The sequence below is a fragment of the Phasianus colchicus genome, chromosome 2, assembly GCF_987193195.1.
Source record: "Phasianus colchicus chromosome 2, bPhaCol1.hap1.1, whole genome shotgun sequence".
NCBI lineage: Eukaryota > Metazoa > Chordata > Aves > Galliformes > Phasianidae > Phasianus > Phasianus colchicus.
In genome coordinates, this window is record NC_143437.1 from 84,658,140 (window position 1) to 84,682,122 (window position 23,983).

At 35.3% G+C, this 23,983-nt stretch overlaps 1 protein-coding gene across 1 annotated transcript in view; it reads left to right on the plus strand.

Annotated features, from left to right (window-relative positions):
* LOC149919153 (protein lin-12-like) overlaps positions 1-18,126 on the plus strand; it is a 38,839-nt gene extending 20,713 nt beyond the window's left edge. The window contains exons 5-7 of the mRNA XM_090136212.1: positions 4,376-4,629; positions 14,845-14,949; positions 17,977-18,126. Coding sequence (XP_089992338.1) covers positions 4,376-4,629; positions 14,845-14,949; positions 17,977-17,981 — 364 coding nt within the window. The 3' untranslated portion in view covers positions 17,982-18,126. The remainder of the gene's footprint in view (positions 1-4,375; positions 4,630-14,844; positions 14,950-17,976) is intronic.
* Positions 18,127-23,983: the final 5,857 nt, after the last annotated feature.

A 23,983-nucleotide genomic window follows, 5' to 3' on the forward strand; every position in this document is an offset into this window, starting at 1 on the left:
GATGACATGCGAATTAACCTTTGAAGAAAAGGTTCAAGACACAGTCCTCAGTGGGTAAAGTGATGTGCACTGTCTTTCAGGATAGGAGAAAGGTGATCCTTCTGGGTTTCCTAGAACCTGGACAAGCCAGCCTTTATCAAGGCTCAAATTTACAGTCAGACTAGAGAAGAAAACAACCTTTTCCTTGTAATATTATAATACCATGTCCCATACCAGTGTGAAGGCTGTGGAACACATTGCCAGTCTTGGTTGGACTGTCCTACCACACCCAGCAAATAGTCTGGATATGGCATCTTCTGACTTCCATCTGTTAGGGCCCATGAAAGATGGAGAAATACTAAATAAATGCAGATAATCTGCTGGGCTCATCTTAAGTGTGTTTTCAGTGACAATATAGAAAATAGTTGGGTTATTTAGCAAAGATCAATATAGATATAATGTATCTCCTGTCTGGTCTTCGGCTTTTCTCACTTATTTTAATGATCAATTAGTTGGCCACAGTTTACTCAGTGGCCAAGGTTCTACATCACTTCTGTGCAAACAGTCTGAAAGTGCACTATGACAGCTGCTGTGCCTGGCTCACTTATATGAACTTGCCTACCTACATAGCTGCTGCTCTAGGTTTTAGGAGATAAAAAGTTACATCTTACTGGTACTTTTAAGAAAACATTACAGCTAAACTGTAACTGTCCATACTCCAATGACATGTTACTCATTAGACTGAATTCCATGCCTGAATTATCTGCCTCTGTCCTTTACATTTATTTCATGGACGTACCAAATTACTGTGCATTGTTAATAAGGTTTAGGCAGTACAGTATCGGTATCCAGCAGACAACACAGTATGTGTAGGAGTAAAGCAATCCATAACAGGGCAATTGTGTCTTTGGTTTGCTTTGGTTTGGTATCTATATTTATAGAAAAAAAAAAAAAAAAAAAAAATCAAAAACACACTGAGATGTAGGTTTTCTTTCCTTGGATATTTTACACTCAAATTTTCTTATGGACAAAAGGAGCATATACAAAGCTGAGAAATTACTCTTATTTCCATTAATGTTTTAAGAGTGTGATGAATCTCGTTTTTAGTCTGGTGACCATAATTCATAATCCGAATTAACCTAGAAGGGCTCAAAAATAGTAGTTAAAATTGTTACACAGAATTTCATATTTACATTTTTTTTTTGGTGTCATTCTCATCCTTTGTGTTAGTCCAGTTTCTAAGGCTGACAGTCTTCCTTTAGAAATTAGATGGTGGGTGTTATTAGCTTCTGCAAGTCTTTGCTGGGTGTCCCCCCTCCCAGCAGAGCCATAGAGACCCATCAGGGAACTACAGCAGGGCAGCAGCTGGCGCTGGGCTGCTAACAGGACTTAAAACAGTGAACGACATCCCAGGACAAGGCCAGGCTGACTCCTGCACTACTTTAATGCATATTTGCTTAGTACAATTTACTGTTACATGTTCAAAACATTAATGTCAGAAACAACTATTATTTTTTAATTAACAAAAAAAAAAAATTAACAAAAAGTACATTGCTAATGTGACTAGTTTAGATTTTTACCTCATAAAAATTGTCTTTTTTTTTTTTTCAAAAAAAAAAGATAATCTATAAAGCACAGATTTAAATTAATGATTGTTATTAATATACTCATTTATAACTATCATCACTGATAGCATGGAGTTGGAAACATGAAACTGAAATTAGAACATCCTTCACTAATTTTGTTTCTGTGTAACTCTTTTGTGATCTTGAAGATGAGCTACACTAGTAATAAGAAGAAGGAAATTAAAGAAAATTCCTTCTTTCTATCCTTTCCAGCAAATCTGTAAGTTAAATATTCTATTCATTATTATGGCAAGCTACATTTTCAAAGTATGATTGTACACATAAAAATAATTACTTAAAATGGTTTTTGTGTCTATAGTTAACTAGAAAAATAGAGTGGCTAACTACATACAACTTCCTGAAGGGAGGTTGTGATGAGGAGGGGTTTGATCTCTTCTCCCAGGCAACAAACAAGACATGAGGAAATGGCCTCAAGTTGTACCAGAGGAGGTTTAGGTTAGACATAAGGAAAAACTTTTTCTCTCAGAGAGTGGTCAGGTGCTGGAATGCTCTGACCTGCCCAGGGAGGTGGTGGAGTTACCGTCCCTGGCAGTGTTCAAGAGGCATCTGGATGAGGAGCTATGAGATATGGTTTAGAGGCTTGTTGTTGCAATGGTAATGGGAGAACGGTTGAACTAGATGAACTTGTAGGTCTTTTCCAATCTTGCAATTCTATGATTCTATGATACCTTCCATACCAAAGCTTTACTGTTGGTCAGTATAGCTAGAGAGCTAAAGATAACTAAACTTGCACTTGCTTTGCATGTGCATGCTCAATGAGGATAACAATCTATGCAAATCAACATTTTTATTTAGCTATAATGCAATTCTGTGAGATAATCTGAGAGCTGTACTCCTTTCAAAAGGAACAGAATCATCTGGAGCACTCAAGAAGAAAGAAGGGTTTATTCTTTGTGAAGGATTGGCTAAGGCCAGAATGAAAAATATGGTAGCACCTACTTGAGTAGGTACTGCAGTGTAGAAGCAAGGGATCCATAAAGCAAAAGTGGTTGTGATGTAGAATTCTTAATCTACTGGACTTACTACAAGCAAGTTTGGCCCGTGAACTAAAGACTCTAGCAGCTGGAGTACATTAGCAGTTCCTTGAGAAGTGCATCTTCTGATTTAGTATCATCTGAAATGAATAAAATCACTGTTCTGCCGTGTGAAGTAAAACACTACAGTTTTAAACAGTCAGAACACATGATAAAATTTTCTCCTCTTCTGATCTAAAATAGTTATATCAATGCACCTTCTGACAATGAAAAGCAGAAAGCCAGGCTTGTTCTTATGAAATTTTTTTTCTTAGGAAATAAGAAGACACCTGAATTTTTCTGCAAGGAGCCAGCTGAAAGAAAAGGAGTTGTTATTCTTGTCAGGCATACACTTGAAAATATATTTTTTTCTCAAGCTCCTCATTTTTCTAGGTACTCTGAAGCTACTCTTGAATTTTCAGAGCAGTAGTAGCAGTACAGATTACCTCCGAAGTAAAAATGAATAAAAATAAAAATAAATAATTGGTTTAAAGCTTAGGAGCTATTCATTTTACACACAATAGTTTTTTTCCTCCTCTTTTTTTTTTTTTTTTTTATTCAAAAGTATTTCATCTGTATTATGACAGATGGAGATCCCATAGTATCTCTAGTTTGTATATAGATTAAGATTTTTTGCTCTTCAAATTCTTTCTTGCCAAGAAGAGTTGCAGATAAAATTAGAGCTTAACTGAACAGAGAAAAATGTGTATCACTGATGGAGAGGTTTATAACTTCCTTAGTCCAAAAGTTATACTGCCGAAAACTTTTGTGAAATGACATTCAAATCAGTTCCCATCATTTTATCTTTTCTGTATTCAGAGTCTTACATGGAGTCTTTCCCCTACTGAATTAAAATTGTCCTCTTGAAAATGTGATGGGGACATACAAATACTGAAATGGAAATTTCAAGTAGTCTAATATAAAAATGGAGGAATAGCAAGCAAAGAATGAAGGAAAAAGCCTCATAAACATTCACTTCTGAAAAAAGTAGACTTTCTGCCAGATGGATTGGTACAGAAAATTGCTATAATCAAGGCTTCCTTAAAGTGTTTCCAGCTACTAAATAACATCTCTGTGGATTGTGAATATCTAAGGTTATCAGCTGTTTCTTCTGTTAAATAACACCTATAAACAGGATAAGGAAATGATCAAGCAGGGAAGATATTGCTGAATATAAGAGCTTTGGAATTCTGTAAAATGTTAATCGGCTATGAAATAATAAAATAATCCAATTTTGTTTACATTTATCAAAAAAAAAAAAACAAAAAAAAACAAAGGGAAGCATAGAAGTAATCTCTAATTTTACATGTTATACTAAATTGTGGAAATAATAATCAGTTCCATTTCTCTGAAGTTATATTGACTTTTTCTCCAATTACAGACAGAAATTACAACCTTTGCATCTAATGGTAAAGCACGTTTATATTGGATTTATGTCTAGAGAAAGCAGGATGTTTCAAATTGTCTTTATTTCTTTAAATGGAGATAAACCTGGTAAACCTCTATAATACTTTTTTTTTTTTCCTCCTCACGATGTTGTAGCAAGCAACTAACTCTTGTTACTACAAAAATCCTTAAAATCCATAATACTGGTAGCATATACTAGATTTTATTTGAATATTGTCATTGGAAGTTTGATTTTAAATGCTGATATTTTGCCCCATCTTGACTGTAATTGTTGTGTTATTATGTAGTTCCATTAATATCAGAGATCATCTTTTTTAATCTTTTCAACAGGTGCATATGTCCCCTTGGTTACACTGGCACTTTCTGTGAAATTGATATAGACAACTGCATTGGAAACCAGTGCTCTGAGTATGGCTTCTGCCAGGACCACTTGCATAATTACAGCTGTATCTGCATGGTTGGATATGGAGGACCCTTCTGTGAAGTTGAAATTAATGAATGTTCAAGTTCACCTTGCAAAAATGGGGCTATCTGTATGAATTTAATTGGCAACTTTTCCTGCCATTGTGCTAAAGGATTCAAAGGTAAGTTTTACTGGAAAGCCTTGTACTGCAAATGTGATTTTCCAACTCTACTTCAACAATGCTTATAAGTCCTTTTTATAAGAAATATGTGTATATATGCATAAGAGCATATATTTACATGGTTTTTACTTGTAAGAGTTTTAACTGAATTAGCATGGAAATTCTTAGATTGTGTCTCCTAAGTACTTCAGTGAATTCTTCCTATACTAAATGTAAATTTCTGAACAGGAAATGTGATGCTTTTGGCAATAAAATGTTGGTCATGTTCCAGTACACAATTTTAATTGTGTTAGTTTACTTTCCCTATTAGGCAGCTTAAGGTGTTGTTGATTTAGTCACAAACACAACTTCAGAGTATCCTGATGGGAATTAATGTTTTGGTACAGAAGGGGAAAATCCAATCATGAGGAAGAATGAGATCAACAGTATCATTACTCTGTTTCAATACACAGCTACATATGAATTAGTTGTTTAAACAATCTCAGAAAAGACAAGTATTTTACAGCATCTGTCTATTTTACACATCTGTTCTAAGACAAGAGATTTCAACATTGGATTAGATGAGTTCCATAATGCTGATAATGTTTTTTGTTTTGTTTTGTTTTGTTTTGTTTTGTTTTAAATAAAGATTTTCTGTTTTGCATGAATGCTTGACACTCTGATTTCTGTTAAAAACTGAATATCATCTTGGATACAGGTTTCCTACCAATACAGAAGTGTTTAATTATATATTTACTGTGAGTTATGCTATCACTACCAATGATTAACATAAATAGTATAATAGGCAGACAGTCACCTGTACCATTTGATAATTAATGTGGTTTTTTTTAATCTTTAATTTACAATTTATTCTTACAAATTAGTGAGCGTACTTGCTCCAGTTCAGAGAGACATTTAAAGCATGTGTGATACTACAAAGCTGCTGAACATCTGTAGAGACCCAACAGTGGCTGAGAACACAGTGAGGTGCTGGGTGGAGCATTTCAGCAATAAAAACAACATGAAAGAAAAATCATGTTCCAGGCAGCCATGCACAGCTGTCATATCATGAAATGAAGAGTGTCTCAACCAGCTCATCTGCACAATGATTATGGCCACGGAATTGTGTACTGAGCTGAATATCAGCTTCAATGCATTGGAAATGATGCTGGCAACATTGGAATATGGTAAAGTTTGTGCTCAGATGTGTCTTGTGTAAGCCCAAGCAGGAAGAGAGAGAACACCACATTGAAGTTTGTCAAGCCCTGTTGAGCTGAAGGTGAGAATTTCCTGCATCACACCATTACTGGTGCCAAAATATGACGCCACCACTATAAGCCAGAGTCAAAATGGTAGCTCATGGAGTGGCAACGTGTGAATTTCTCATTGAAGAAAAGGTTCAAGACGCAGCCCTCCGTGGGTAAAGTGATGTGCACTGTCTTTTGGGATAGGAAAGGGGTGATCCTTCTGGATTTCCTGGAACCTGGACAAGCCAGCAATTCTGACTGATACATGGCAATGCTAACCAATCTGTAGACTCAAATTTCAAGAGTCAGACCAGAGAAGAAGACAACTTTTCTCTTGTAATATGATAATGCCACGTCCCATACCAGTGTGAAGGCTGTAGAGCGCACTGCCAGTCTTGGTTGGACTGTCTTACCACACCCATCATATAGTCTGGATTTGGTGTGTTCTGACTTCCATCTGTCAGGGCCAATTAAAGATGAATTGCCTGGAGAACATTCTCCTAGCAAAGATGCCCTCACAGCAGCTGTGAAACTGTGGATCCCCTCCACTGGTGCACATTTTTTTGAGTGTGGCATGCAGGCTCTTGTTCATCACGGATGAAGGTGCATAGTTAACATTGGTGACTATATTGAAAGTTATTGTTTTATAGCTGAGTATTTGCTCTATCGGTGTTATTATGCTCTTTATTCAAACACATCCTTCATTAAAAGTACACTTGCTTGTACAGGAGGACAGCTGCTGAGAACTCTTTAAGTAGATAAGCAATATTACCTCATTGTTTTCTCTTGAGGATTTTTATCTATATGATATTGATTGTTCTGTAATTAAGATTTGGATTTTTTTTCTGTGTTTATACCATGTCACACTGATCCTTTATTGCTTTATACATGTACTAGAAATGAATAGCAGTATTAAGACTCATCACGAATGTAGGCCTTTCAGTAGCTTTTTAAAAAAGTTTCATATTTTAAGAAACTTTTATTACATATGCTGCTTCCCAGTTTTCTCTCCTTTTTCTCCAGAAGGGGAAAATAACATATGGGCTTTTAAAATATCATTGTGTTACTTTTAACTTCTGTACTTCAGTGTGGATTTTTTTTTCCTTTTTTATGCTGAAAATACACATAACATTTAGAGTCTATCTGAGGAAGCTTTTAATTGTTTGTACTTTTAAGAAGTTATTCATTATTCTTAAGTTGTTTAGATGTTGTTCAAATAGTTTCATCTTTCTGTGGTATACGAGAAAGGTGTGTCTTTTATGTTATCATTAAAGAAAAGTCTTGAAGGGAAAACATAAGTGGTGTGAAAATCTATCCTTATTATAGAAGTTAATTTAACTACTAATACAAGTAATATACAGAAAAGCTGATTAACACTGTATGTAACAGAGATTGACTATGTTATTATGTAGTTGCAAGAGCAAGGCATCAACATGTCATGTTTTTCATTTGTGTTAGTATATATGCTACTGTGATAGCTGTTAATCAAACTCATTGTAATATTATGATTATTCAAAAGTTTTTCTAAACAGAAAAAATGGGCACAGAGTCTGTCTTTATAAAGATCTTTAAAATTGAAAGATTGCATACCCTTAGTTCCCTCTTTTCAAGTTTAGACCAGTAAGTTCCTTAATAATGCCCATAGAGAGATTTCCTAAATTTCTAATTCTATGCATCCTCAGTTACCTTAAAATTCTATCTGAAGAAAAAGAAAAAATGAATCAGATTCAAGAATTCAGTGGTGGTGTATGGAAAATAGAATGACATAGACACTTAAGTTCTCAGATTTGTATCAACTGTCAAAAATTCAGAAGAAATATGAGGTTTTATTCTGTTTAATTGTGATTCTCTTCATGATTCAACTTGTCTTGTGAAATATTTCCCCAAGAATGCAAATTAAATGTGGTATTTTGATATTTTTGCATGAATTCAGATTTTCAGAAAAATGTTAAAAGTAGTGATTACAGTTTTAAAAAATGGATTCAAATACATTCAAATACAGATATTTACATGTAACATGTATTATACTAAATAAATATTCTTTCTAATTATCATCAGTTTTACTCTAATGTCTGAATATTTAACTTGAGAACAATATGAAGTTAAATTTATTCTTAGATTGAGGCAAAATATTAGTTTTGTAGATATTCTAAAATGTGTAAGAATAGTCCAGTTAGTTCAGATGAAGTGTGAGGCTTGGATCTTCTGTCAGCAGAAATAAAACATCCATAGCTTAAACTACTGAAGGGTGCAGACTTCCAATGTCATAATCTTACAAAGTTGCTGGTACTTTCAGAGTAAAGGAATATTCAATGAGGTTACATCCCTTACTTTTTGAATAAAAATAGTCTCCTTATTTTATCTTATATCTCCAGTTACACTAACCTGAAAATTTCAGAAAGTATTCATTTCCTAAAATAGCATGATTACTTTAAACAAAGTATGTTATGGTTTTATTGCTAATGCAGTACTGCATGTACCTGCTAGGTTTCTAAGTCAACATCTGCCGGAGGTACTAAGTTATAACTCTTTGCAAAGATTTTCAAAGTTCCCACAGAATGATCTGTTTCCTCTGTGTCATCAGTGCTCTTGCAGAAAACATAGCATTAGGCTATATTTACAAGAGTGACAGGCTTTTCTGAGCATCTCTAATAATTTTTTAGGTATTTTAAGAACACTGCAATTTTATATACGGCAAGGAACACTGTGGAGTCAAGGAAAGTAGACTTAGCTCATTATGAGATTTAACATTCTGCCTGTACTTCATTATTTGATGACACAAACACTGTAAATTGTAAATAGTAATTCAGACCTGAAGCTATGATTTATTAAATAACCAATTGAATATCATGTTCTACTACTAATTATCTTTAGAAATGTTCTATTAATGTTAAACTTAAAAGTGTAAACCCAGAAAATATTTATATGAACATACTTTGATGATGAAAGTAATTTGTAGCTAATTAGTTCTTCTATCAGATATTCAAAGAAGTTTTTCATCATCAATTTCAAATGTGTAGCTAAATTAGCTGCATACTGAAAAAGATAATGGCTGCACAATATGTGTCCAGCTTTTCCAGCTGTTTTCCTGTCTAGCATGCTCATAAAACATAATCTCACATTAACCTTATAGATTCTTTTCTTCTCTCTGAATCATTTTAAAAAATACTGTTCAGATATTGCCTCCCTACTTGGAAGTCTTGAATTCTTAAATTTCCCAAGCAACTGTCAACAAGAAGTTTGAAGACAGGCCTTCTGCCAGGTGCAACAATCGGTTTAGTAACACTCTTAGAGCACATAACCACAAGAACTAGCTACTGTCAATAGATCACAGAATGTCCATAGGTTGCTCTGAAGGCAATGGTTTTTATTTATTTCCACGGAAAATATCACAGATACAAAGAGCAAAATACTAGTATTTGATAGAACCAATTCTCAGCAACAAAATGCTATTTTTCTATATTGTCACCACCATTAGCTATAGATTTTTGCCACCGAGGAAAAAGAGCCTGTATGCTGCACCTGTAAAAAAACTGCACCAGCAAAGGTAACCCACTGTTTCAGAAGAGAAAGATTGTCTTCTTCACTGGTTTGACTCTTGAAATTTGAGTCTACAGATTGGTTAGCATTGCTATGTATCAGTCAGAATTGCTGGCTTGTCCAGGTTCCAGGAAATCCAGAAGGATCACCCCTTTCCTATCCCAAAAGACAGTGCACATCACTTTACCCATGGAGGGCTGCGTCTTGAACCTTTTCTTCAATGAGAAATTCACACGTTGCCACTCCATGAGCTACCATTTTGACTCTGGCTTATAGTGGTGGCGTCATATTTTGGCACCAGTAATGGTGTGATGCAGGAAATTCTCACCTTCAGCTCAACAGGGCTTGACAAACTTCAATGTGGTGTTTTCTCTCTTCCTGCTTGAGCTTACACAAGACACATCTGAGCACAAACTTTACAATATTCCAATGTTGCCAGCATCATTTCCAATGCATTGAAGCTGATATTCAGCTCAGTACACAATTCCGTGGCCATAATCATTGTGCAGATGAGCTGGTTGAGACACTCTTCATTTCATGATATGACAGCTGTGCATGGCTGCCTGGAACATGATTATTCTTCCATGTTGTTTTTATTGCTGAAATGCTCCACCCAGCATCTCACTGTGCTCTCATCCACTGTTGGGTCTCTACAAACATTCAGCAAGTATCAGTGAATGTCAGTGGGTGCAATTTCTTCTGCATGAAGGAATTCAATTATATACCTTTGCTTCATATGCATTTCCACATAAGGTGTCATTTTATCTCTGCTGCCATCTGTAACACAGCAACAAAATATAACCAAATATAACCAAAAGTTTAACCACTACTGTCATGACATCAAAATCTGTCTCTGACATCATGGGCCAACATAATAAAAGAGGAGGAATTACTTTTGGTGCAATCCTTTTACAAAATGCACCTTTACACTCACTACATGTTCTTTTGATTCGAAGAATGTGTACTAGAACACGAGGGTTCTTCTGACTCAAGAAGAGAAAAAAAAAAAAATAGTAGTTATTTTCCTAGCCTTTTCTGAGGGAATACAGAATTTTAAAAACTGCACTTCTAACATTTAGTTGGTAAATCACATCTGTTAACAGTGTACTTTTCAGTGGCTAGATAGCAAAAGTAGGAGGAAAACAAAACTGATGTGGAGGGGATGGTAATAGAAATCTGTGGAAGCTAATGTCTTAGATGTGGATGTAAAAAGTACTGCTAGTTTGAAGCAAACAAACAAAAACAAAAATACGGAAACCAGTGAATAAAGGTATGTTCAGCTGGAATGTTTCAAAATTTTCTAAAGCATTCTGCAAGTATGAATAGGTAGAGGAAAGTTGTACATCAGTCAGTGATTTTTCAAATGTTTTTGTCAGTTGTACAAAAAGTATTCTCTATGCTTGATAACTTAGATAAGGCTGAGTGGCATGTAATTGCTTCTTTGTCAACTGAAGTCATTTAGCTGTAATTACAGCTTCCAGTCATGAAAATCAACACTACTGTTATCAGAGTAGGGTTTTATTTTTTTTTTCCGAATCCCCTTTTAAGTGAGAAATGTAATTCACTCACATTGAGCATAGCCACAAATAAATAAAAGCAAAATACTGGATTGCTTTGCACCACAGTGTAGAACATGTATAACATGCATAGCATTGTACCTTTATTCTGTTGCACTGGTCAAGACATTTACATTTGGGATTAATTATCTAAATTCAAACTAATTATTTTAATATATGGAGTGTTGCATTACAGATTAATACATTAAGAAAAAATTGTATTAATAAAGTCCTAAAAGAATGGTGGTAAATGTTGTGATATTAGAAATGAAATTTAGTTTCCAATGTCACTAATAGGAATTTCTAATCAATAGATTGACAGATATTTTTTTCAAATAAAGTCACAAAAAATAAATTCTCTTTCTCTGCATCCTATCTCATATTGACTGAATCACTTCTTCCTGTTAGACTTCAGTGGGAGAATGGTTTTGACTCTTTTCCTAGATTTTCTGCACACAGTTAGATTTTGTCACTGCTCCTCAGCACAGCTAAAACTCCAGTGTTCATCTCAAGCTTCAAATTTCTCCAGCCTTCATTATTTCATCATCCTCTCAGGATTCCCCAGGCATTGTATTTCAGTCAAAACATGGCCACAGAATTAACCTTTTGGTTTGTTCATCAGTTTGTGATTTTGCTTTTAAATTCCTCAAAGGATTAACTTGACAAGTCCAAACTATTTTTTGTTATTTTTTTTTGGAAATACTGCACAGTTCACAGCTGCCCTCTCTGTCTTTATTCCATTCTCTTATATCCTACTATCCCATCAGGACTGCCAGCCTAACGGTACCAATTTGTGGTACTGTTATAAAACTGTTGTGTCTGTCTCTGCTTAGTGTTCATTTCATCCCCTAAGGACTATTTTCTTGAGGCTGAATACAGAATATTCTATATGGCATCCAATGTCAACATTTAGGGACCTGAATTTCACTGTAAGTGCTCAGCTGAAAGGTATAGAGCTCATTATCAGAAGTTGAGATGCAATTGACTGGTACCTCAAATCAAATTCTCCATCTCTCCTGCTCCCTCTCTCTAACTCTATACAATACAATACTATACAATAAATATAAAAAGAGATGGTTAAGAATTGTCCACATTTGTGAATGTGTTGGTACATGTATTTTCAATTTATGGTACTCTACAGTTCACAACTGTATGCTGAAGAATCAAGAGGAATTTCCCTTAGACTTACTTTAAAAAATAAATAATTAAACATTTATCCATTAGAAGCATGCCACAACTTAAAAGAAGTAAAAGAATCTGCTTCAGGTATTTTTTTTTTTTTTTTTTTTCTTGCACATAGTGCTGTTTCCAATGGTTTGTGGCTAGATTATTTACTACTACAGGACACTGTTCTACTCTCCACTTCGCTATGGAGAAGAAGACAGTCAGTGTGTCTTCAGTATATCTCTTAAAAGAAAATTACCTTATTCTGTGACAGTGGGAAAAAGTTTGAACTAGAATATATAAGAAAAGAAAATATTGGAATTAGATCCAAAAGGTTGAATATAGTACTGTTTTTTTTTCAGAACCTCAGATAAAGTCCACAAATATAAAAAGAACGTTAAAAATGTCTTATTTTGACCAGCTCCAGATGTCTGTATTCCTGATGTCACAGAATCACAGAATCACAGAATGGCCAGGGTTGGAAGGGACCTCAAGGAGCATGAATCTCCAACCCCCCTGCCACATGCAGGGCCACCAACCTCCCCATTTAATACTAGACCAGGCTCCCCAGGGCCCCATCCAATCTGACCTTGAACGCCTTCAGGGATGGAGCATCCACAACCCTCTCTGGGCAGTGTGTTCCAGCACCTCCCCACTCTTGTAGTAAAGAACTTGCCCCTGACATCCAACCTAAATCTTCCCTCCCTCAACTTAAAATTATTTATCCTTGTCCTGCTGTTATCTACTCTTTCAAAGAGTTGATTCCCCTCCCCTCTATAGGCTCCCTTTAGGTACTGAAAGGCTGCAATGAGGTCACCCCGCAGCCTTCGTTTCTCCAGGCTGAACAAGCCCAGCCCCCTCAACCTGTCTTCATAGGGGAGGTGCTCCAGTCCCCTGATCATCTTTGTGGCTCTCCTCTGGACACTCTTCAACAGCTCGCTGTCTGTCTTGTGCTGGGGGCTCCAGACCTGGACACAGTACTCCAGATCGGGCCTCACAAGAGCAGAGTAGAGGACAATCACCTCCCTGTCCCTGCTGGCCGCCCCTCTTCTGATGGAGCCCAGGATCCCATTTGCTTTTCGATTTGCAAGGGCTCACATTGAGCTTTTCATCTATCAAGACCCCCAGGTCCTTCTCCGCAGTGCTGCTCTCAAGGACTGCTCCTTCCAGTCTGTATGGATGCCTGGGATTCCTCCGGCCCAAGCACAAAACCTTGCGCTTTGCTGTGTTGAACCTCATCAGGTTCACCTGGGTCCACCTTTCAAGCTTGTTGAGGTCCCTTTGATGGCATCTCCTCCTTCCACCATGTCTACTGCACCACTCAGCTTGGTGTCATCAATAAACTTGCTGAGAGTGCACTTGATTCCATCACCGATGTAATTGATAAAGATGTTAAAGAGCACCGGTCCCAAGACAGCCCCGTGGGGAACACTGCTCGTTCCCAGTCTCCACCTGGACATAGAGCCACTGGGAGCTCACCTGACAGCCACGACTTTTCAAATATGATGGAGAACATCAGAGCATGCTGGGCAACATTCGGCAGCTGCTGCTATCAAGTGGATTGTTCCTCAGTTTACTGAGTTACTTATTGTTCTTGGTCTCTATATATGTGTCCCATTTTTTCTTGAGATTTCTCAAAATATTGAGGCCAAAGCAGAGCATTGTTAGATGCAGGAAAAAACTAATAGGAGTCACTCTGACAATCAGTTTAAGTGGGGAAAGGAATCTCGATGCTACTATGGGCTTCTTCAGTTTCTTTATTTCTAGTTGATATGGAAGATAGCTTGAGTGGCAAAATGCAGGTTTTGAAAGCTGATTCTCTTTGATACATGTGATTGTATGAGAGGTCGTATATGTGTCCTGAGGATAAGAGATCAAATATTTTTCTCAGTGCAAAGAACACAGGGCAATTCCAGAATTCTTTCTATTCAGACACTCTTCCATAAGGTTTACAGAAAGATCCAGTTGCTTTCTACACTGATGACCTATGATAGGCACTGAGCATATTTTGTTACTTGTTTTGTTGATTGTTTTTTTTCCCCACATTCTTGTGGCTGGAAATACCTTTTCCTGTTACAAATCAAGGCAACACCTGTGTAGACTACCAATCTACAGTTAATTATGCTTCTTGCCACAGCTCTTAATTATTTCATTAACTAACACCTGCATTTTGTTTCTTTAAATATTATTCAGCGACTTATTATCCTCTATCTTTATGTTATATAGAGAAAGGAGTATCTAGTATTATAGTACTGATGATCTTTTGCAGAATCTAGTTTAAAGTTTACTGTTACACTTAACTGTAAATTGATGTTGGTCTGCTACTCATATGCAGTGATGCTTTACCATTCTTTTTCAGAGGAGACAAGGAGTGAAATGAAAGAAAACAATTGACATAACTGAACAAAAATTGCCTGAATGCAGTAATTTTGTATAATGGGAAAAACCTCCAGGATTGTGCATATCCTTACTAGGAAAGCTTTCTATTTTCACAGTTGTCATATTTTCAGGGGGCTTTCTTGAAACTAATAAAGTAGAAAAATTAATGACGTAAAGGATGCCTATCAGTGTCTGTGTGTACTCAAGTAAGTGCACTTTGGCCAGTGAGGTCAGCATTCAGACTATGACAGTCAGGTAATCCTTTTCCATTATAAATAAATCCCTATAATTTGAACAGGTCATCATGTTTATTTGTTTATTCATTTATTTATTTTAATACAAAATTACAGGAGAAACATGTACTGCTCATGTGAACAAGTGTCTAGACAGACCCTGTTGGAATGGAGGAACCTGTGAAGAGGACATGAATGGCTTCAAATGCAATTGCCCTCTTGGTAAGTGCTCATATATATTTTTAGTACAGTTGTTATTTTGACACTGTGTGTAAGTTCCACGTTTATAACTTACATGCTATGAAATCTCATATGGTTAAAGCACCTTCTTGCATTTTGAAAGTTACAGATCTAGTTATTTAAATTAATGAAAATTCAGATTGTATCAGTGAGTGCCCATGATGTGACTACGACCAACTTAAATATATAAATGCAACAAAACTGGAGATTTCTAATTATTTAGTGTCTATTTATATATTTGACCTTATAGCCACACATTTATTGATGAAATTATACATTTTAGACAGTAAAATATTTTGAAATTTACAAATCTCCAAAATCTTAGTCTTTGGAATCCAATTATGTCTGCTGCACTACTCACACCTAATAGAACTGAACACTGATATAAAGTATGCATGAGATCAGTCAGGTTGCCTGAGTATGTGCATTTTGTGCCATCTGAGGTGCCCTTAAGTATCTACAATATTGCATGAGACTGGCAAATATAGTGCTGGGTACAAAAGACATACCAGACAAATCAGGCAGCAACTGTATTGAGCATACAGTGTAAATAAATAAATAAATAAATAAATAAATAAATAGATAGATAAAATGTATGAACATAATGCAACAAAATAAAAGGAGAAAGAAATGTTGATGCTGAATATTTTGTTAATGATATATGATGATAATATTGTGACAGTGATATATATCATGATGATAATATCTTGCTAATGATATATACACTAAATAATTTGTGATTTTGCAAGTTATTGTATGCATGTTAAGAAAACATAGAAAACAATGTGGTAGAAATTCTGGAGATTACAAACCCTGAAGCTAAGATCAGTAGGCTTTCTCAAATTTTTATGAGCATAAGGGCCAAAGGAGGCTGAAATAAAGACTGATAAGTTTACCTATAAATACAGACAATAAACTACTGATAAACTTTATAGAAAGGTTTTCAATTTTGACATGTATATTCAGGCATTGTTAATGTGGAAAACAAATTTAGAAAATCTGTTTTTATATATGTGTATTCTAAGAGGGCTTACAGAAGTACTGAGGTGTTTAGAGAATAAATTAATAGAATCTGTAAAACCTGAAAATGTCAGAATGATGAAACGTCTTCAACCATTCCTCTTAAGCTAAACAATTGTTTTAAAAGCACTTTAAACTTAGTATCAAAAGATCTTTATATGTTTCACAAGTAGTATTCAGTTGAATTTGGAACCGAAGACAATATTGAGCTACAACTTCAAATGCAAGGCAATGTTTTTGTGTTTGTTGCTTCATATACATGTGTATTCAACTATTACTGAATTAACACTGTAGATAAAACTTATCATAAACAGTTTTTCTTGTGTTCTTTTCATATGAGGATTTTCATATTCAATATACTGCTCTGTTATCTTCTGTTTACTTCTCATTTGCTAACACTCTTACATGTGGTGGAACTTTAGACAGAAGTATCCGTCTTGTACTTCTTTGCACAGATCTGACAGGAAAATGCTTTTCACACAGTAGAATGTGTCATTGATAGGAGAGCAAATTATTGTGACCTTGTCTCAGTAACTCATTTGCACCTCCTTCTTTAGAGATATGAGACACTGTAAACGGGGCTCATCCAATGAAATTTTATTATTATTTTTGGTGTGTGTATGTGATTTGGATAATACATTGATTTGTTAGGAACAATGAGGTTTATGTAGTAGACAGAAGAAAAAAACTAGAGTTTGATTCTACTGACTCCAAAAATACTATAAATAGCAGTGATTCTTTGTCATTATCAAAGGATTGAGTAACTGTCAGTGAAACAGAGGTGATAAGTTATTCTTGAAGATAGTCAGGATTTTCTGTACTTGCATTTGCAGTGACATTAATAATGTTATGAGAAGCTGAGTTAGAAACAGCAAAAACTGTGCAGTGGTGTACATACCTAACAATGAACTAAAAAGATGAGAGTTTTAAGCGATATATGAATTCATTTTTTGCTTGTGGGTAAATTAATTAATATCCACAGTTCATATTCTTGATGAAGCTGTAGATAAGCAAATGCATCTCTCAAAGATATTGCAATGATTAAATAGAAAATAAAAATCACTATATTACTGGATATTTTTGCTGCTGTGTTGGTCCCAATAAGAGTGTCAATTTGTAAGATAGGGCAGCTCACTCTAATTAATCCTTAAGTGAAAAATAACAATTTATTCTTTCGTACTTTCATGTGAAAAGTGCCATATTTGTTTTCTGAGACAACAGATCCACTCAGAATATGGTCTTTAATAGCAGAGTTTTAGCAAGCAGCTAAACAAATAATTTTTAAAAAGTCTCCAGATTAATAATATATGTATTCAATATAAAGATGTAACAAATAACAGAGAGTTTGGATATGCCCTAGTTATCAGAGTCTGCTAAATGAGCACATTTGGACCCACAACTGTCTTTCTGAGCGGTCTACCATTAACCTCATTTTTACTGCCCATTTTTACTACCATTTGTATACTTTGGTATCCGTGAGACAGCTTTTATCTGTTCACTTTTCTGCTTTGTTCCCTGTTGTTGAAACAGTTTCATACTGTATCTTACTTTTAGGTTCCTGATGTCTTTCCACAAGAGAGCTGTCAACATTATCAAATATGCTAAAAATAATGAACAGAAAGAGCTTTGCATTGTACATGGTGGGGATTCTATTTCTGTTTGTACTAAAATTATTTTAGCTAGAATCATAACTCCATTTTCCTAAACAAAGCTTAGAATAACTCCGTTGGACAATAAATATGTCAGTAGCATGTCATGTAAGAAAGCACTAACATTACTTTGACTAAAAACTTCAAAGGTGGGTTATCATTAGAAGTTATATACTTGTAATGAATTTAAATTCATGAATTAAAGCTCACTTGTAATGAGCTTTAAAATATGTTTTTCCTTCAAAAAATGCCATAACAGTAATGCCGTTTATTTGGGGCTATTAGAGCGTAAGTTATTTTGATGTATAGTTTAGAAGTAAAATGATGAATTTCCTTTTAGCTTAGGCTTCATAGTAGAGGAATGCTGCAGAAGTAGAGGAATGCACAGAGTTGGAAGGGACATCTGGAGACCATTTGGTCCAAGCTATGCTCAAGCGGGACACTCAGAGCAGGCTGCCTTGAACCGTGTTAAGGCAGCTTCTGAAGATGTCCAAGGAGGAGACTGCACAGCCTCTGGGCAGCCTGTGCCAGTTCTCTGCCACATACAAAATACAGAACTGCTTCCTGGTGTTTAGACAGAGCCTCTTGTGTTCTAATTGTCTCTGGCTATCCCTGAAAAAATCCTGGTTCCGTGTTCTTTGCCTCCACCCTGCAGGTATTTGTACACATTCATGATATCCTTCCTGAGCCCGTTCTTCATCAGGCTGAACAGTCTCAAATCTCTTAGGCTCTTTTTTATATATATATATTGTGGTGTATGATTATCTACCATGAATTTCTTCAGTGTTTTTTTTTTTATTATTATTATAATATAAAGACTACATCCTCTGATAAGGGCACCCTTTTCTGGGGTATAGAATATACCAATTGAATTTCAGCTCTCTATATTAATTCCTTTCTGAAAGAATAGCTTCTGGAAAAACAGGTAAGCCTAATAATGATCTCTACCTCTTACTCATTATACGGACTATTATGGGTACTGCACTGTGTGACAGGTACATACATTTCTTGTGCAAAGGCAAGTTTTCAGTTCTTGAATCTGGAATGCAAAAACTCATGTTTTATATATCTAGGCCAGAGAGACTAGATAGTGCAAAGTGTATTGTATGTAAACTGACAGATGTTGGCAGTGGAGGGTCTGCATGGGAGGAACGAGGGCTGCCCTGTGCTGGCTCCAGAGTCCCAGAGCAATGCACAGTTGAGCCCAGTGGCCTAATTTTTGTTAGGGAGAAATATCTGCATGTTTCATTAATGATGAGAAAACATCCATAACTACAAGTACTAAGGAAAACATGATACACAATACAACTATGCCTCTGTGCGATCTTTTACAGGACTAACAGAAAAACTGATCAGTATTCCAAAGTTAGTGTACTAAAAGCATAAAATAACTCTGCCCTCATCAATGAAAGGAGCGACAGTGATTTCAGTGATGGTAGGTACACACACAATTTAGCATGTGATACTGAATCTAATACTATGTTGACTCAGCACAGAGAGATTTCAGTTCTTCACTGGATCTGTCAAGAAACCCAAAGAGCGTATAACTGAACTAACTCAGTATAGTATTTGAAACCATGATGTGCTCCAGGATTTGTTGAGATTATTGTGTCCACAAAACTTGTTAGCTAGCAGTGAATCAGGATTTTTAGAAAGAAAATATTTTCAGTGGAGAGTGTTAGATCTGTTCTTGTTTTGAATAATAACATACACATTTGCAGAAGTTAGGCATTTATTGCCCATGTGTTTTACTGCCTTGTTAATTCATTTTGTGTTATACTTCATTTGTATGTCCCAGACTTCTGTTTATTTTTAAATTCTCTCCTTTTTTTTTTTTTTTTAATTGTCATTTTGATAATTCTATTGCTCTTTGAATTACTGTTGCTTTCTTTGCCTTTGTGTTTGTTCTTTTCTGAAGACATGTAAAAGTTGTCCTTTCTATTCTTCTCTCAATGGTACTTAGTACTTATTTTGCTTGATATAATAAATATTTAGAAACACTTATTTGTGGAAGGTACACTCATACAGACTAATTAAAGTTCAGTGTCTTGCAGGCAGGCCAGTTAGCAAGCATTTTTTTCTTTTATTTTGTCATCTGTATATTAGTATTCCTTTTCTGATTATCTTGGTAGTTACTTGTTTACTTTACAACTCCTTTCCTTTTACTTTCATAGATGAATCATCTTAACTGACTTTTTTTACTTCACATGTTACATTTATGGTAAAATAAAGTAATTTCAGTAGTTCAAAATTCTGGGGACTGTTTATCTATGTTTTCTTTTTCCTTCATTTCACTCCAGGCAAAATATTGTCTAGAATGCCTTTTATGGAGAGAGTGACTAATGCATCTTTCTCTTATAAAATCTTTCAGCTGGCTGAATGCAGGAGTAAAATGGGAGTTTTCATTTTTATATATTTCAATATAGATGAATATGCCATTAGTTATTGACTACAATCCAAAAAGTTCTTAACATAGCATTTTGTTGTGAGAAATACAAAATCAAGGATGACTTGAGGAAGATCAATTTATTAAAAGAACATAAATATTAAGCAGCAGCTAAGTAAAGTTGTAGTAACAAAAAGATTAAAAACCAGCTGTTTCCATGACAACCTCCTTTCCTGGAGTTTCAGAAAGCATTTCTGCATTATTCCCGTGCCACTCATCACTTTCATTGTATGTTATTTCAATGACTAGGTATTTCTATTTTATCCTTATAAAAAAATCAGATTAAATACATGATAGAAGATATTTATTTACTTTTTTTATAGTAGTATAAGTGAGACCTGATTTATATTAAAGAATTCCATACTATGTATTTTATGTATGCTTGTATTTTTGCTACAGGTATTAACCTGATCCAGACAGTTCAATAGATCTTGTTTTGTTTTGTTTTCTTTACTTCGGTTGATTTTAAGTGTAATTGTCATTGTTGTGAAGAAGCTAATCTGAAAATGGTTAAATATATTAAGTATTGCCTTTCCTAATTTAATTACTAAGACAAGAGGAACAGAGGTGGGATGAACATTTTATTAGAGGTATCCATCTCTTGTACCAGAGCTTAGGCTGAGAGAGCTTAGATTTAGAAAACTACATTTTAGACAGTGAAATTGGGAAGTAGATGAAATGAGATGAATCCCAGCTGAGAAGTTTGGGATGAGATGAGATGAATCCCAGTTGAATTTATTTATTTATTTATTTTCTATCACCAGAGATACTGCAGTAAAAGTGAGTGGTCCTCATTCTTAGTCTGACACCTTTTCACCATCTTTATAACTCAATTTTGGGGGTGGTATTTTTGGTTTGCACACTTTTCTACTATGTTTTTCTCATTGTACCTTAAAGTTTTCAAATGGAATTCATCTATTTTAATAAAGCACAATTATTTTTAGATCCTGACTTAAAAGGATCTTAAAAGGAGAAGTGGCAATATGTGTGTGTACTAGAACTAAATGTGAATCCTTACAGAAATAAAATTAAGAAGTTATGTGCAATGGGTTATAGAAGCAGAATTTCAGTCTATATGTAACAATGAAAACATGTTACAATAAGGCACCATTAAAAAGTTCAGTAAAATGAAACCTCACAAAACCTATCACACAGGTACATCAAGTTCAACATAATTGGCAGTCCTTTGTAAAGAGTAACTCAGGTCTAAAACAGGAAAGCTACTGTCTGGTGAGGTTCATTGATAACATTTCAGGCAAGTTGCACACTATCTATACACACTATACCATATGTAGAGTATCATAAAAAAAGAAAACTAATTGATAGCATTATTTCTTGCAAATAATTTCTTAATTTTCAAGGTAGTTGGCAAAGGCAGATACCCAAAAGAAATGCAACCAAAAATGCCTTAGACGAGATTCATACAGTTGACTGTAATAACAGTAAAATCACAGAATCACAAAACTGTAGGAATTGGAAGGGAACTCTGGGGATCATCTAGTCCAACCTCCCTTCCCCACTAAAGAAGGACGCTCCGCAGCCTCTCTGGATAGCCCGCTCCAGTGCTCTGTCTGTCTCTCAGTGTATGAAGGTTTTTCCTATGTTTGTATGGAAAGAATTTTCTGTGTTCCAGTTTGTGACATTTGTTCAGTTTTTGGTCACCATTGAAAAGGGCCAATCCTCATCTGCTTGACTCCTGACAGTTAGATATTTATAAGCATTGATAAGATCCCCTCTTAATTATCTCTTCTCCAGGCTGAACAGTCTGAGGTATCTCAGCCTTCACTCATATGGGAGATGCTTCAGGGCTCTAACCATCTTTGTGGCTCTTCATTGGACTCTCTCCAGTAGTTCCCTGTCTTTCTTCACACGGGGAGTAAAGAACTGAACATAGTACTCCAAATGTGACCTCACTGGGGCAGAGTAGAGGGGAAGGATCACCTCTCTTGGCCTGCTGGCCATGTTCTTTTCAATGGATCTCAGGATATGTGGCCCTTCTTGGCCACAAAGGCACGTTGCTGGCTTGTGGCCAACTTACTGTCCACCAAAACACCCAGGTCCTTCTCTGCAGAGCTCCTTTCCAGCAAACATTACTAAAGTCACACAGGAATTGAAGGTATCTGTCTGAAAGATAGATTTTGTTCTAGTAATCTTTAATAGGTTAGTGCATTCATATTAAGTGCTGGGATTTCTTTGTCTTGGCAAAATATGGAAGTCGAAACTACAGTTGCTAAAATTTGCCAAATGATTTGGGGCAGATATAATTTATATAATATTTAATGTTTGTCCTTTAAGTATTGTCTGCTAGTGGAGGCTTAAGTCTTAAAAATACATAAGTTTTTCATTCTTATACTTGTGTTGTATTTTATTTAATTCCAAGAGATTTTAAATTCCTTACTCACAAACATCCTAATCATTTGCAATTGTATACCAAGTTATCTTAATCTTCTGTGTGGAAAAAAATTCATTATTAGATTTCTGAAGAAAATTTATTTTGCTCATATATAGTAAATTCAAAAAATAAATCTCAAACAAACATCTTGCTTATTTCTTCCTACCTCTTTTCCACTGTGGTTCAAAGCTTTTATGAAGCAATATATAGAAGTTTAATTATTGTACTCAAAAGATATGATTTGACCAGGACTGGGCTGAAGTTTAATCCTTTATTCCATAACATACCCAAATGTTTTGTCATCCAGCTCTTTTGAGCTTGTGCCTCAAATTCTAGTTGTACAATAAGCATGATAAGAGTGACACAAGCAAGCAACTGATTTGACTTAGTTTTACCTAAGATGGACAGAAATTCATGAGTCCAATTTAAATATTCACAATTAGCACACAGCTCAGTATTTTATATTGATAGAGGAGAGAAACAATAACTCCTAGGACTCATTTTGCTCAATGTTTTAAGTGTTTACCAAGTGCTAAGTCTGGTGATCCAGAAATGCTTCTGTTTTTTTTATCACTGCTGTAGAAGTCATTCGGAAGACAAGATGTGCACTGGATAACATTAATATCCATATATGGATAACATTAATCTGTGCTGTAAATATTTAAGATTAGTAACGCAAATCCTGCTCTCACTTGTTAGCTAAGCAACTCTTGCTGTTCTCTCTCAGATATTGTAGTTAGCTGTTCTTTTCTTTCAAGAACACATTGTTAAGATTTATTTATGTAATGGATTTGTCCCCGCCATTTTCATCTTGCTTAAATTTGACAGTATATTTAAGGTAGAGAAACATGGTACAGAAAATATTTTGTATCACTGAGAGTTGAAATACTTATAGCAGTGGTTGCATATTTGAGTGTTAAGATATCTTTACCATAGGCCATTAGTTTTATTTACATTTAAGATAATAAATCTATAAAAGCAGCTCCAAAAGCAGTGCCTGTTATTTTATATTGGACCACAATGTCAGAATTGGGTGTTGGTGTTGGTAGCTGGGAAAGTGCTCTATCAAGTAGTGTTATTGTGTATTTTGTATCTGTTGTAGTTTACTTAGAAAAAAAAAAAAAAAAAAAACACCACAAAATACATTACTTTCTGAGCGAGCTATGTAGTTTTAGCTGCGTAAAACATACATAGCTGTCTGGACCCAAGGATACTGCTCCCTCACAAAGCTCCCTTACAAGTCAATGAAAAGAAAGAGTGGAGCAGCGTTGTATCTTAACCAAAAGAAGCAGGAGAGCTTTCTGCTTGTTTTTTATCTACTAGAACAGTGTCTTTTGAACACTGTTAACCATGGAACATCCACCACCTTGCTAGGAAGTCTGTTTCAGTGTTAGACCACCCTCACAGTAAAGAATTTTTTCCTAATGCCCAGTATGAACCTCCCGTGATATAGCTTTGTGCTATTTGCTAGCATCCTGACATAGGTTACCAGGGAGAAGAGATCATCAC